The sequence below is a fragment of the Antrostomus carolinensis genome, unplaced genomic scaffold, assembly GCF_000700745.2.
Source record: "Antrostomus carolinensis isolate BGI_N321 unplaced genomic scaffold, ASM70074v2 scaffold25066, whole genome shotgun sequence".
In the NCBI taxonomy this organism is placed as follows: domain Eukaryota; kingdom Metazoa; phylum Chordata; class Aves; order Caprimulgiformes; family Caprimulgidae; genus Antrostomus; species Antrostomus carolinensis.
The window spans coordinates 26,860-42,692 of NW_010321537.1; the positions used below are offsets into that span (position 1 = coordinate 26,860).

A 15,833-nucleotide genomic window follows, 5' to 3' on the forward strand; every position below is an offset into this window, starting at 1 on the left:
AGCCCGGCCCAGGAGGACCCAGCCAAGGGCACAGTGAAGGGCAGAGGGAGGCACCAGTAGCACAAGCAGGATGGAGATGAAGGAAGGAAAAATGAGATCACTGTCAGAAATGTGACTGAGCTGACAGACAGGGATCAACTTTTCAGTGAAAATGGACTCTGAGGAAAGGGGGAAGGAGAGGGAGGGGTTTAAAATGGTCCTGAACAGAACTGCCCTGTACAATAACTGCACTTCCCTTCCCACACCAGTCCCCAGTAACAAACCAGTTTGAGGTTCTGAATGCAAGAACAACACTCGTGTGTGTCACGATACTGGAGCACCATTGTCTCCTAAAACCCTTTGTGAAGATGAGAGACTGGTCATTGATTATGTTTAATAAATAAAATGCAGAAGGGCTGAAGTCTCCCCACCTCCCAACCCTCTTTATTGTGCACATGAAAGATTGTAGCTTTTAATTATACAGACACTGAAAGCTGCTCGTACCCCCGAGGCACCGGCAGAAACAGCCTTGAGCCTCTGATCTTCTCACATCCTCCCAGTAGCCACAGTGCCAATTATTTTAATGGTAATTAAAAGCAGGACCATAGAGCTATCAGGCCCACGGCTTCAGCTGCATCACTGAACGCACCCAGCGAGGTTTCCAGCTCTGGGAGGAGCGAGGCCCCGTGCTGCACGTTGTGGCTGGGCCCCGGGCATGGTTCATCAGTGGGATTCCTGCAGGGAGCAAGCGCCCGAGCAGGCAGGCGCAGGCAGGGGCAGGGGAGCAGCATGGACCCGGTGTCACTGCCAACCACTGTCCCTGTCCCTTGAGATTTAACACTTACCTCAGCCCTGACCAGACAGAGCCCCACAAAACACCCTCAAACAAATTAAAATGCTTCTAGAGCTCTGACCAGAGCCTGCACTATCTGTACAACTTGTCCAACCAGTAAATACAGCCCTTAAAACACAGCTGGGGAAGTTCTGTCCTCTGCTGATGACCAGGACAGCACAGGCATTTCACCATCATCTCCCAGGAACCGGCAGCCCAAGCCCTGACAAGCACCACGACCAGTATCTCCAATTACTAGCAAATTGTTCCCAATATAGAAAACTAATCCTGGCTGGAGTCCCGGCTCCTCCTCCTCCTGCTACCAGCAGCACGCCAGCTGATCATGGGAGGATTCAGACACAGAAGCCTACAGAGAAGAGGAACATCACTGAAAGGGAACACCATTAAAGCAGGAATTCGTCAATAAATGCTCTGCCTTGTTCATCTAAACAGCACTGCAACTAAAATATTCATGTGATCAGCTCTCAGCCTGCTGCTGAAGCGAAGAGGCCGCGTTACCGAGGTGAAGGAAAGATGGGACGATGGCTCCAGAGTATCACTGAAGCCTTGGGTAGCGTGGCACGGCCTCATCCTCACCCTGCCCTTGGGTGGGAGGATGTAAAGGCTTTACTGCTTTCCCACATCACCCACAAACCTGCACCAGTGACAGTGTCAGAGCAGCTGTGAAGACTCTGCCCCTTCAGTCTAAAACAAGAGACATTTGCTCCTGGAGGAAAACGTGTACGTCCAGAGCGAGACAACCACCCACCCACCGCCTGCGGGAAGAACAAATTCCTTCTGGTGCTGGTTGCTGCTGCAGGCAGCTGCCTCTCCCTTCCCAGCCTTTCCAAAGAAACCATCCTGCCCACGTGGTTTATCCAGCCTGGCTGCTGGGAGACACCAACACACCTTCCCCTGGCACGACCCACTCCAAAAGCACCTGAAATCCCATCTGTCAAAGCACGTACCACACCAAACGCTGCTGGTGGTGGAGTCGTGTTCCAACACTCACTGAGCTGAAGCTCCTCACGGTTTCAGTCAGAAGCAGCAGCTAATGCAGCGAGAGGAGCCACAGCCAAAGGCGCAGCCCTCCGCAGCCTCTGTCAAGCATTCTGTTAATAGTGCATGAACACCATCTGGAGCCTCCTTCTCTGGGACCTGGCGCCTTTGAGCTCTAAACCATCCTTCTCACCCTGGATTGTATCACCACTACACTACACACACTCTTTAGCACTGCCAGAGGGAAGCAAACAGACAGTAATTGTAAAGACAGGAAACACATCTGTCAGCTTACACTAATTACTGCTGCCAGCAGGCATATCCTGGAACGCGTGCTCCAGCAGCATGGCACACGCGAGCGCAGAGCCGGGACTCGCTGCTACAGCAGCTTGGGGGGAAAAGAATCTAAAAATTCAAAAAAATCCACTTTTCCCAAGCAGTTCTCAAAGAATCTTTTTGCAGGAGTTGCTTAGCAAGTAAAAATCTAAGTAAAATCTGACATGTGTGGTGCAGGGTCCCTCTCAGGGTGGAGACCGGACCGTCTGCTGCGTGCGGCACTCCCCCTGCATCCTGCCTCTCGCTCCTCAGAACTCTGAGGTGGAATAAAACAAAAGAAAATCCCCAAAGGATACAGCGAACATTTAAAATGACATTAGCCATTTCCTTTCAAATAGGAGTGAATGAGGAGGTAAGGAAAAACAGCTGGCTCGTCTAGGTAAGGGAAAAAAATAATTAAAAACCCCAGCTCAAGAGGCCCTGAACAAAAACAACTGGCGTGTTTGCAGCTGAAGTGAAACACCGAGCAAGCAGCAGAGTGACTGTTTTATATATATACTCCAGTTCAGCTACTGCTCTCCATCCCTCCTTTCATATGCACAAACTCAGGATTTAAAAGCCCCTGTACAGCTGCTGTATAGATACTCAGTGCATTGAAGAGCTTTCCTCCCCTCCCCATTGTCTTCTTAAAAAGAATCTTTCCCCTCCCTGTTACACACTGAAGACTTCACAAACAAAACTTGAAGCACTGTTTCATGGTATGTTATTTTAAGGGAAAGGAAGCAAAGGAGAGGGCTTTCCCACGCTTCACTGGTGGCTTTTGCCAGTGTAACAGACTTTCAGTTTCAAAATATTCCCCACATTACAAAATCTCCTTTTCCATCTTAATTTAGCCTGTCAATAGTCAGATATCCCGATAGTTTCCTCAGCCAGCCACTGGCCATCCCCAGCCACTGGCCATCCCCAGCTCTCCCTGGGACTTGGGGGCTTTTTCCCTCCCAGGTTCCCTCTCCTCTTCATCCCACCCCACCCCACCACAACACTCCCATTTACCTTCTCAGAATAATGTTCAGCTGGCAGAGGCGGGTAGTCACATTGCTCTATTTTTTGGCAAAGAGAAAACAGGTTCATTTTATCTCCGTAGAAAGGACTCTGAAGAGCTGCCATCTGGAGAGAAAAAACCATAGAAAACATTTCAGAAAGGCAAAGGATTTATTAGCTCTCAGTGGCGCTGATTTGCAGGGGCAGATTCTGCTCTCTGACAGTGAGCGAGCGATGACGTTGCTCTCAGTGTCCACAGCCACAGCTGCCCTGAGATCACCACTTCTGCACCACCACAGGGCTGGTGCCAGGCCAACGGGACCCAACACCCAGCCCTGAGCCTGCCAAAGTCTCTGCCTTTCCCTGTCACTGTGATTCTTCCTGCCTACAACTGCAGATGTGGAACATTGGATGTACACAGGCGATTCTACAGGTACACAGAAAAAAGTGCCTTTAAAAATCAAAACCAAACCAAGGAATGGGATGCTGGGACCTCGGGGCAATCGGTTAGAAACCAACTGGCTCTAGGATGACTACGAAAACCTCTCAGACACAATCACCTCTTCAAAAAGTAGCAGCTCTTCTGTCTTTGAGAATCTGCCGTGGTTTCAGTCTTCCTCAGTTCCTATTAATTTCATTTGCTCTCTGCACTAGCAGATCTTTAATAGACTGACACAAAGAATAAATGGATTATTTTAGGTATTTAGCTACCCAGAAGACGAAGAATCTTACAAGCATGAGCAATGTATTTCAACTGTTAAAAAAACCCCAAACTACCTCAAACCAAACATCCCCTCCTGCCGGAAATCTGCTGTTTAGAAAAGCTTATACCCCAGGCAGGTTTGGGAACCAAACTACTGAAACTTTTCCCAATCAATCTGCTCTTTTCCCTCTCTCAATTCTGTTTCATGAATCCGGTATTTGCATCTCCAAAAATGTGACAGATGTGGGAGATAAACAGGCTGTTCACACAGCAAGGAGAGCAGGACGGAAGGCTCTGGGTGGGGAAGAATTCCTTCCAGGGCATGGGGAGTCTGCTCTTACAGAGATATGTTTAGATTACACTTAAGTCTCAGGAAGGAAACTGCATCTCTGTGTGTGGAAAAGCACTCACGCTGCAAGTCCTCAGCCAGGAGGTCTGAACGAACACGGAGCGACGAGGCTCAGAAAAAACTGTCAGAACAGGCGATTTTGGACTTACAAAATGTGCCTGAAGTTGTGTCTGCTGGAGGAGCACACGAGAGCCAAGCACCTTCCTCACCTTCCCACACCAGGACCCCAGCCCAGCAGAGCCACCCACGGGCGCTGGCCAGGCCGGCCCAGGCAGTGTCAGCCCAGGGAGCTTCTCCAGCGCCCTCCTCACCCTCCCCACGGCACAGCGATCCCTCCTTCTAACAAAGCACCACTGGATAATTGTGGAGATCACTCACTCTGTTGAAATCTTTTCAAACCATTTTGCTACAAGCTGCATCAAATCGGTAAGCTTTTCATACTGAGGGCAGCTGAAGTTGATGCTTCTCACTCCGGCTTTAACAGGGGGTTATTTGACGATTATTAGTCTTTTGCTCATCACCATGCGCTGTGAAAGCCATCTGAAGAACGCTGGCTTGTTGCTGACACACACAGCAAGCTCCCAGCAGAATTAAAAAGTCAATACTAGATCCTCCACTCTATTAGCCTGCAGTTAGGAATCAAGATTGATGGATTATTAGTGATTTGGTGACAGACGAGCAGGTTTGATTAGGGCAAGGGTTGGAAACTGGATTTCCAGCAGCAGGATGTGACCCAGCGCAGGGGCACCCCTGAGCCACGGCCCCAGGCCCCGCAGCTGGGGGTGTGTCACCAAAACTCCATCACCATGAACACACGCCCCAGCGTTAAGCAATGCAAGGACACATCAAGAGAAACCATCCTTGGTTGAAATCACAAACCTATCTTTTAAATAATTTAAAGTTACTCTGTTTCTTCCTTCCTTGCTCATTTGTGAGACACAGTGGTGATTCTGAAATTAGTGAACACACGCCCAGCTGCAGGGGGTCACCTTGGCAAGACAGCCAGGCAGAGGTACGAGACCTTCTCTGTTATGAGAAGCAGTCAGATCTATTCTGGCCAAATCTCCAGGGTTATCACCTCAGGTACCACCAGACTGAAATATTTTTCAGGAAGTTCTTCCAGAGGTATTTCTCAGATATCCAGAGAGGCTGGTAAATGGCAACACAGAATATGTGATACAGAATACAATGAACTGAGGACACGGCTGCCAGAAGCACCTCAGAAAATGCCAGGTAACTCTAAGCTGTTCCTCACAACCCTACAGACCTGAGGCTGAAGAGTCGCCCAACAGGCTTGTGAACCCCCAAGGGCCAGGGAGAAGCCCTGCCAGCCCCATGCTCCCAGCCTTCTGCAAGGTTTTGAAGGCAAAAGGTGAAGTTGTACGGCCGTTACTTCATTCCTGTCGTAACAGTAACAGGCAAATCAACGAGGAAAAAATTACAGACTCCAATTAGAGACTCTAATCTTCAATTAGAGATTGATAGCAAACTGCTCTCGATCGGTTAAAACAGAACTGGAGAGCCCAGCACGCAAGACTGTTCCAAGAACACGCTAATGGTGCATTGGGGAAGGCACAGAAGGCAATCAAGGGTTAAACAAGGTCTCTGAGATTTCAATACAGACATCAATAATGCCACTGAGCTTGAACGGGATTCTTCAATTCCCATTAACTTCTCTTTCCAAGTCTAGTTAAATGTCACGGCCAAAAGGGGAGGAATGACAAGGACACGCCGTGGGATTTTGGGGTGGGAAACATGGGGAATTAAGATGGAAAGAGAGAGCAGAGAGGTTCTGACTACAGCAGCCGGGTCTGCAGGGGCTGTGACCACGGGCGCTCCGAGTACCTCACTAACCACAGTTCGCGATGCTGCGCCGGGGTTTGCTCCTGACATTTTGATTAGAGCAATTACCACAGGACAGCCAGATCTCCATTTAAAATGACCACCATGCAGGATGACTGGTTAAAAAATATATATATAGGAATGACTGTTAGTGTTTAAATTGATCGTCTTGCCAGAACTGCTAAAGTCATTGCTTGTAGCTATATTCTGGGAATTAATAACTTATTTTTATCCCCTCCAAGTTATCTTGCTGACAGATATCTACAGGAAGTGAGGGATGAAGACAGTTACTACTATATTGATAAGATTTAATAAAAATCACTGTATGATTATCAATGTCAAAGTTAAGTGGTGCTATGTGGCATCACATCCCAAACCCCTCAGTGTTCCCTAAGTGGATTCCAGTGGACACGCGTGTCTCTGAAGGCAATTTGTACATTAAATCTCTCTGCGGCTTATCTACACAATCTATCTGGAGAAATATCAGAAGTGACTCACAGCCAAACAAACAGTCCTTCCTTACTTCTAAGCCAAATGGAAAAACATTCTCATTACAGGAAGTTAGTGAAGATAAAACACATCTTCAAAGACATACGAATTAGATTTTTAATTTTCCAAATCCTGGAAAGTTGAAGAAGTCAAGTAGCTGTTTACCCACTGAGCACAAAATCTGCCAGCCCTCCTTGGAATTTGCAAGATCTCACAGCTCCTGGTCACAAAGTTCAGACTTACCTATGTAGGAAGTAAATTTAAGAACGCTCCACCTGCCAAACCCTTCACGTGTTACTACAGCACTGCTACTCCCACCAGGGAATTATGTTCAGTGCACAATTAAGTCAGCTCCTTGATAGAATGGGAATACCAAGACTACGGTGCCATAAGGGGACCATATTGCCTGCAACAAAAACATATCTCAGCACAACGCTAAATATTTCTCTCTGCATAAATCTGGAATCCCCTCTCCAGCAGAGCACAGCCTCAGAAATGCCTCAGAGCAGCTGTACCCTACAGTGGCCAACAAGCACCGGTGTCCAACCTGGGCAACCGTGACTGTTACTGACGGACCTGGCAAGTCCAACACTCCGCGGCAGGGCCAACGTCCTCGACTCAGCAGAGCCTCAAACTGAGAATTCATTCCTCTTTAGGCCTGATATATGAAGCACACCTGGAACTGCTCAGCATTGGAATTCCTGGGAGCTCAGCCTTCCTTCCCTCTGCTCCTACAGAACAGCCTCCACATTCCTTTTCCAAGGCCACCAGCAGACCCGGGCACACACGGCTGTACTGCATCGTGCCGCTTCTCAGGATCTCGTCAGAAGCATTTCAAGCAAAACCATCCTTTATAAGAAATACCAGCTTTTTAATAGTATGTTGCAGCAGCACTGGGTGACTCTGGGCTTGGTAGCACACCAGTGACAGCAGGTTACCTCACTGAACAAGCATTTAGTTGTCTTAAATGAGTGTTCTTCCCCAAAACACATAAACAGTGACAAGTTATGGGAAAATCTACTTTTATGCCATCTTGTCCCAAAAGCTCTGTTTAATCAACCAGCTGAAGCACATGCTTAACTATAGCAGTTTTCACTCTTAAAATAAATTACGTTTCTGTTTATTCTCTAATTCCATGTGGTTATGAGGAGTAGTAGTGTGAAGCAAGATGTCAACAGTTCACATAATTTATTATCCAAAGCAGATGTGAGCAATATTCTTATTACTAAATATCCCAGGGATTTTTAATTCTCTGGGCTGGGATAAAAGCTTTCTAAATGTTTACGTGCACTTTCTGTTTGAATTCAAAGATGCCTACCTTTAAAAAAGATTAAGATTAGATTATAAATGAGTAAAAGACTGTTCAAACCTTTTGATCCCTGATAAAAATGAAATTACAAAACTCAAAGCACTGTTATAAAATCGTAGCAGTTTTTTTCAAAATATATGTAAGAGCTTTTAAGAAAGAGTTGCACACCAAGTGTGTAGCTCATACAAAGCGTGCTGGCTTTGTATCTCTGCATTTGGCTAGAAGAAAACCTACAATTAGAAGCTATAGTCTAATAAAATTAGAGAAAATTAGACAAACTGATTTCACATTACATAAAAACTCTAAGTAAGTGTGCCCTACTCAATGCCTGTACTGTACTGTGTGGTTAAGACAAATCTGGGGGAAAAAAAAAAGTTAGAAGATACTTGCCTCATACAATAAACAGCCCAAAGACCAGATATCAGATTTAAAGTTATAGCCGTTTTCATGTATTCTTTCTGGGGACATATAGTACGGAGTTCCCACTGCAAAAAACAAACAAACAAACAAACAAACAGAGTTATTGCCTGAAAAAGTGACTCCGTGACCTGAGTTATCAGCACTTTGACTTCATTAAAGGATGAGGTTCAGCATGAATAGTTAATTAGAAGAGACTGGCACAAGATTTGGAAACAAATCGCGGTTTCGAAGGCGAAGAACCAGGTGTATCATCACATGTAGAGCCAGAGGACTGGTGAACATTGCTGAAAATATCTGCTGTAGCTTGGAAATCTGAAGAATGATTCCCCCCCCCCCCCTTCCAAGCACCTTCAGAGCGTCTGAGACGGACAGAGCAATTGTAAAGGATCATCCTCCTTTGGTTCACGGCGAGTTAGATGTCAGGGATGTGCTCTGCTGAAACAAGAACCCTGTGACAGCGGATCAATTGAGCGTTCACCTGACACATGCCGCAGCAGCAGCGTGACAGAGCAGCTCCAGAGATGACGGGGTACCCTTTGTCAGGGTTCAGGAGACCATTTACTGCAGCAGAGAAATGGAAGTAACAAGCCCAGCGCCAGACAGGTATTCAAAAACTTTCCGAAAGAACCAAGATAATAATTCCAAACTTTCAAACACTGCTCCAACTTGCAGTCACATCAGAAGCCGCGGGATTTCTATGTACTTCCCCAAGTCTGCATTTTATCAAAAGAAATTTACTCCAGCATTTTGGACAGGAGTTACAGGAAATTATTAATAAATTCCTTCGCTCAAAAAGGTTCTTTTTTAAATCCTAAATAAGTTTCAGTTGTGGTACTGAAAACACAAGACATCCTGGCAGTCTCAACTACATCAAATACTTCTCAGATACATCATTTATTAAAACATCCAAGGACTTTACACGCTCTCTTTACTCCTGCTTCCCCCTGCTTGCCTGTCCCCTGTCGATTTTTTTTTCTTTTGGCATTCCAGTGGATCCTTCTCCTAATTAAAGACCTTTCCTCACAAGATGGCAAATGTTTAATTTGCCTGCAACACTCAGTTTACAATTTCTCCATCTGAAATGCTGACAGCAGACAGCTGGAAGACTAATAAGCAGATGAAGGATGGTCTTAGAGGTGGAAGGGGAAAAACAGCCACCACCTTCCCCGACGCTCCTAAGGAGGGGTTTGCTCACTGTAGGAAACAAATTAGTTCTGGGGGAGAAACCAACACCTTCCCAAAAGGCAAAAATCAACCCTCTCCAAGTGCCCCATCCCTGGAAACGTTCGTGGTCAGGCTGGATGGGGCTGTGAACAACCTGGTCTGGTTGAAGATGTCCCTGCTCAATGCAGGGGAGTTGGACTAGATGGCCTGGAAAGGTCCCTTCCCACCCAAACCAGTCTGTGATTCCATGATAAACTGACACAGAGGAACAGTGAGATGTGGGGCAGCACCTGAGGAGTCAGACAGTATTTGTCCTCAGAACATCAGCATCTGAACAGAAGCTGGAAATCAGAGAAATGTAAAAAAACCCTTCTCTTAGGTTATTTAGTCAAAACAAAGAGCACTGATTTGAAATTAGTACTGCCAATGCTAGCGTGGAATTACCCAATCTGCTCCAGAGTGTCCCTAACATCTCCCTTACATAGGTCTTGCTGGGAGCATGGATGCCATATGCACCAGATCCTCCCAGTTCACCCCATTACTGAAAGTCTCCACTGCATGAGGATTCTGAAGCCCTAAGTTTTCTGTGGGGTAAACTGGGATCATGTCACATCAGCTACTCCACCTTAAATACTCATGGGATTTTCTTTCTCTGGGGTGAAAATGAGGCATCTCACCTCAAAACAAAACCAACCATCCCCTGCCCCAAACCAAGACCCTTCAATCTTTATTGTATATTTCTGCCATGGGTTTTTACACCCAAACCTTGAGCCTACTGAACCTCAATAATTTTTACTCAGAGCTATTCAGAGATGTAGCATAGAATATGAAATTAATCCTACGGCATCAGTGTGAAACGTAAGATGTTACAGGAATAAATCTGTAAAACTCTACTTCCCAAAACAGACCAAGTAACCAAGAGAGGGGACCACTTTCCTGACTGGCTCCTTCGTTTAGTCCCCCAGGACTTTCAGTAATCAGCTGCCCGGGATGATAAACTCAGCTTGTGCTTGCAGGTCACTCAAATAAACTACCTCACTTTCCAGGTGAGGAGTATCCTAATGAGAAATTACATTTCTGCAAGTTCTACACAAACTACATCACAGGAAAAATAACACATGGAGGTGGTTATATTTCCATGCTCATTAACATTGTACTGAGCCTAGGAGCATCCCAAACTGACACTGTCCCAGATCTGGCTGGTGTGAATTGCCAGGGAAAGGCCTCTATGGACGGATGAGACCAGAGCTCTGGTAGCAGTTAACAATTTTTAACAGACTGCACAGAATAACTCCACAGAACAACAAACAGGACTCATCCAAAGGACACAACAAGGCTCTCTGTGGCTCTCTCCCATGTGTGTGCAAGATGCACTCGATGGACAGCACAGCTCTCCAAGGAATTCCAGACATCTGCCAGATTTCTGCACAAGCACTGACTTGGTAGGAACAGCACCGATTCATTTTCCTGCCTAAAAATATACAGCTGCAGAAGAAACGGTGATTCAATACGTGAAGTTCTTGAAGAAAGTTTTGGAAGTCCCCAGTGAGCACCAGGACACCTCCCTACCTTCAACTTCTCAGTGCTGCTGCTCTTCCCAAGTCTGCCCGGCGAGTGAAGGGAGCAGACCAAGCAGAAGACGTGCCAGCCCTGCGCTGAGAGCAGCACGGGAGCTGAGCTCGGGTGGACAGCAGCACGCACCACCAAGATCCTTCCCACTCTTGCTCTCTGAAGTCTTCGTGCTTCAGAGTGCTGGTGCTGGGGGCAGCCTCCAGCCATAGCTGTTCTGGAGATCAGTTATTCTGGGTCACTGCACAACAAGCTCAGAGCAAATAATCATGTGTGGGCTCTAAAGTTATGGCCTTGCCTTCCACGTTAGCAGGGGTCTGCTTGGTAGGCTCCAATTGTCGTTTCAGATAATGCCTTAAAACGACCTTTGATCAAAGCAGAATGACAGGGTTTGTAATACGGATGAGTGCATTATGGTCTGTATTTCATTTTCTGTGCATTAGTCTTTCCCATTATATTAATAGGTCTGCGGAGCAGCCCACGCCTGAGCTGATTTCAGGAAGTCTCCCTTGCACATTTACCTATCATTACCGTAGTGTTGTCAGCAAATGCACGAACAAGCAGGTCTTTGCGTTTCAAAACTCACGCATTAATTTTTAAATAACTGTCATGATACAGGACTGACAAGCCCAATTCTCTTTACGGCCTGTCCAACATTATGTGGGAATCTCCTGTAATGAGCATCTTCTAGAAAACCGCGCAAGACTTCCAGCACAATCAGTCAGGGCTCACCACTGCATCACGTTAGTCAATTTGACAAGAACTGTCTAATCAGAGACTATTAATCACAAACTTTCTTTGGTATTTGCCCTGCTGAAAATACAGAATATTGTTCAGACTCAACATTAATCACCAGCTGGCAGAGTAATGCCTTTAAAGTTATAAAGGTTGTAAAACAGTAGAGTAGATTGTGACTAAACAAGCATCTTCCCATTCTATTTCTGAAAGTCAGAACACTTCCCTTGAATATCCACACGTGCTTCAGCGATACCACAACAGAATTTCTTCCTGCTCTCCCCAGCACTGTCTGTGTGCGCAGCTACAACACCCACACGGACCAGAGCAGCTCTGGGGTATCTGCAACACCCAAGTTAGGGAAATGCTCATTATTCTGACTTAGATTCAGAGCAGAGTTTCTTATTTCACCAGGCAAAGGCAGCAAAGATATTCCAGAAATAAAATTCAAATTATTTTCCTCTCACGTATCATTTCAGTTAAAAACCCCACCTGTGGCAACTGCAGCAACCAGCGTGCAGAGGTGCTCCGAGCAGAACCCCCACCTCTGCCACAGGGACACAAAAATACATTACTTCTGAACTCAGCAAGTCTTTCACTACACAAGAAAGATCATGCTCGCTCATTTTAAAAACGTTTTTCAGCTTGAATCAGGAGTTTTGTTGTTGTGAAAGTGCCAGCAGATGGGCAGTACAATCACACACACACACACACACGATCGTTATTTTCTACAGAGCCTCTCCCTGTGCAAATCCAGCCCAGCCAGGGATCAATGCTCCCGTGAAACTCACCCTTAGCTGCACATCGGCAGAAACAAGAGAGAATCTGATGTGGACTTTGAGGAGGCTCCATCAGAGTCTCATCCACTGAATTTAACGTGCCACAGAGGAGCCTCTTGCAGCAGCAGCAGCCTCCCGCACCTTCAGGCAGGGTGTCATTAGACTGAAACCAGTGCAGAGAATTTCCAAATATTTTAATAGGCTCTGTACATTGGGGTTTTTTTAAACTGCTATCAAAAAAAAAGAGCATCTTTTGAAATCAATCAGACTCTACATAGCCATATTTGGCTGCAAAGCACAAGAGGAACAAGTGATAAGGAATGCTTTTATTGTTCTGCCTTCACCAGCACCTTCCAGCTAATCTTTAATACCGAGCTGAACAGTGTTTCTGAATCTATCACTTTTCTGTCTCACAGCAGGGAACAGAGTTCTGAATATGAAAGAACCTAACAAATTCTGACCTTTATTGTATCTTTACAGAGTATTCCCAGTTTCAAACCAAGAGATATCAGAGCACAACACGGGCCTCAAAGGGGTGATACTGATTAAAGCTTTTCTTCATTCTAGGGATGTTCCTCTCCTGTCAAAACAAACTTTGCAATGTTTTGAAATACTTGTGATTTTTGAAACACGCTCATTACAAATGAAAAAAGCAAAGAACTGTGCTCAAAGACCTGAGATGCCATCCCTGAGTAACAAAAAACCCACCCACTTTTTAAAATAATAATAAACTATTTCCAGAACTATTAGTTTAGCTTTATGACACAAGACACACCGTCACATAGTCCGTGAACACACATACAGTTGAGGAAAATATTTTAGTATTTTTAATGCTATCTGGTGGTGCAAACACAGCAGGGAAGCAATTCTGCTTGAAAATGGAAGTCCACAACTCTCACCTGTCTCATGTCTCCCAACATGCTTGTAGGTTACCAAGAAAAATTGACAGTGTTATTTACAAGGAGTCCAGTTCCCAAGTACCCATTTCTAAATGTTTGCATTATTTGAGGTGTACTTCCAACAACAAGGCCGAGGTCTTCTCCCAGGAGAACTGGGAATTAGATCAACTTTTGGGAATTAGCTACTGTGAAATAGTGATCAAAGGCACCAAAATATACTTTAAAATCCTTCAACTCTCAGTGTTAGGTACCCCCACTAATTGTTTCAAGGGGAGGGGGGAAAAAAAAAAAGAAAAAGAGTAAATCTACTTATTCTTACAAAAGAGAATAAATATTCTGTGCATAATATTGCAGCTGTTTTTACAAGACCTCTTGCTCTAAGCACTCTATTTTTTCCTTATTAGTATTTAATTACACACACAACCCTACCAAAGTCCTTATAATTTTTCAGATTGCTTTTTCACATGTAGGCACTACAATAACTCTGCAGTAGTCTTCTCCTCCACAAACTCTGTACTACAGGCACAGACCAAAAGGTCACAATTTCTCCAAATGTTGAAATTTTCAGCAGAATTCTTGTGTCCATTTTTTCTTAACTAGCACTGTTTACTAGTCCCTCGAAGTACCATCATTTTGTTTCAGATGGCAAACTGGCCTGGCAAGCAAAAGCAAAAAGACAAACAGTCCATTTATAAAAGAGCTCTTCCCATGACTGCAGGGACTCCCTGTGCGCCCCCATGTCCAACAAGAAACCAGCAGGAACGTGTAACCCCCCACGTACTCCAGCTCACAGCCACTGGCATGTTCTGAACTGGGAAGCTCTGACTTACATGCATCCCCCAAAAGGAAAATCTGCTCCAAGTTTATTCTTGTCCAAGAATAAGTAATAAATCAGCTGCTCCAAAACAAGACTTTTCTGGGTAAATTATTTTGTTTGGTTTTTTTTCCTTTTCTTCCAAATGTAAAGCCAATCAGAAGTTTCAGATAATGACAACTTCATTTGGCTAAAAATGGGCATTATTCTAGTTCACAATAAAGTTATCCATTTTAACATTAATGGCAATTCTCTATATTTATTCCAGCTCCCAGTAAAACAAGATCTACCTGCTCACTGTTAGTTTTCCAAAGCCTATGCAGTTTTCCCAAGTTTTTAAATATGCTGTGTTATTTATTACTTTTGTCTTAGAACTAATTAGGTTTTATAGCAAAGTTAATGACTTAAACTTTCTAACAAGTGTATTAGAATAGCTTGAACTGACAAGATATTCCTCTGGATGCCCACCTCAGAGATCAACAAAATAATAACAGACACATTAAAAACAGACAAAAAAATTCTCCTAGCCCTATTAAATCTTGAATGAGAGAGATGACACCTGGAAGCACATCACACACCAGTGCTATAAAATCAACCCAAACGCGCGGTGACACACATCCAAACTCCAGCATCCAGGTGTCACTTCAGCATTCCTGGGTGCAAAGCCCTGGGTTAAGTACAGTAATTTTCTGTAGCAAAACAGCCTGTCAAACAGGTATCATAGAGCTCCTCCAGGGAAAAAATAACCACACAAACAAAAGAAAGAAGAAGAAAAAAAAAAGACTATGAATGCAGTAAAATGCTCACATTATAAACTGCAAAAGAACAGGCTGGGAAAGTTTCTCAAGAAAACAGTAAGCAGTACTGAAAAGAAAGTATTTTTTCCTCCTCACTTCATGCTGAATTGCTGCCCTGTTCCCTCCTACACCCCCCAATAAAATGAAGTTTCTGTGATACATGAGTCCATCTCCATTAAACTAAATCCTGGTGCTTCTGTTACAGGGGAGTTTAAATTAGGAAAGGACGGATGGTAAGCCACCACGTTGTAACCAGTAGTAAAATTCACCTTAGCTACACCCAATACCATTAAAATGCGGGAGTTTTCTGGTAAAGCCTGTACATGAAAAGCTCTCCCCTGTGGAGAAGCATCTCCTGTCTTCTCTCACAAGTGGCATGGGGAGAAGAGAAAGCAGCAGGAGAGGAGCTGCCTGGTGAATTCACCCCCAGCCCCCGTCGGGTTTCTGGTGCTCATCACCCGTCCCACGACACCGCGGCCTTTCCCCACACCGTTCTGTTACTCAGTGAGACAGGAGGTGTCCGTGCCACCCTCTCGCAGGTCTGCCTGTGGATGTCTTCCAGGGGTTGGGGCTTTCCCTGCCTCACAGTCACCCGCTGCCCGGTGATGCTCCCGTCCGGCCGTGCCGCCGGTCGGGCATCCTGCTGTTGCTCCGAGCAAGGCACTCGCCTGCATCTCACGGGCTGTGTACAGGCAAATCTTTCATTTTTCTTTCATTACCCCGGCATGTACTGTCACTTAATTTTTATGTATGCAATCCTTCCTGACAAATATGATCTGCTGCCTGGTAATTCATCTGACGTTCATTCTGTTCCTCGCTCTAATTACGGCTCCCCTT

At 45.3% G+C, this 15,833-nt stretch overlaps 1 protein-coding gene across 1 annotated transcript in view; it reads right to left on the bottom strand.

Annotated features, from left to right (window-relative positions):
• The window catches only part of LOC104526509 (serine/threonine-protein kinase Nek6), a 38,208-nt gene that overhangs the window by 1,284 nt on the left and 21,091 nt on the right, over nt 1–15,833 (bottom strand). Inside the window, exons 7-8 of the mRNA XM_010169971.2 lie at nt 8,210–8,304; nt 3,140–3,253 (exon numbers count right to left, since the gene is read on the bottom strand). Coding sequence (XP_010168273.1) covers nt 3,140–3,253; nt 8,210–8,304 — 209 coding nt within the window. The remainder of the gene's footprint in view (nt 1–3,139; nt 3,254–8,209; nt 8,305–15,833) is intronic.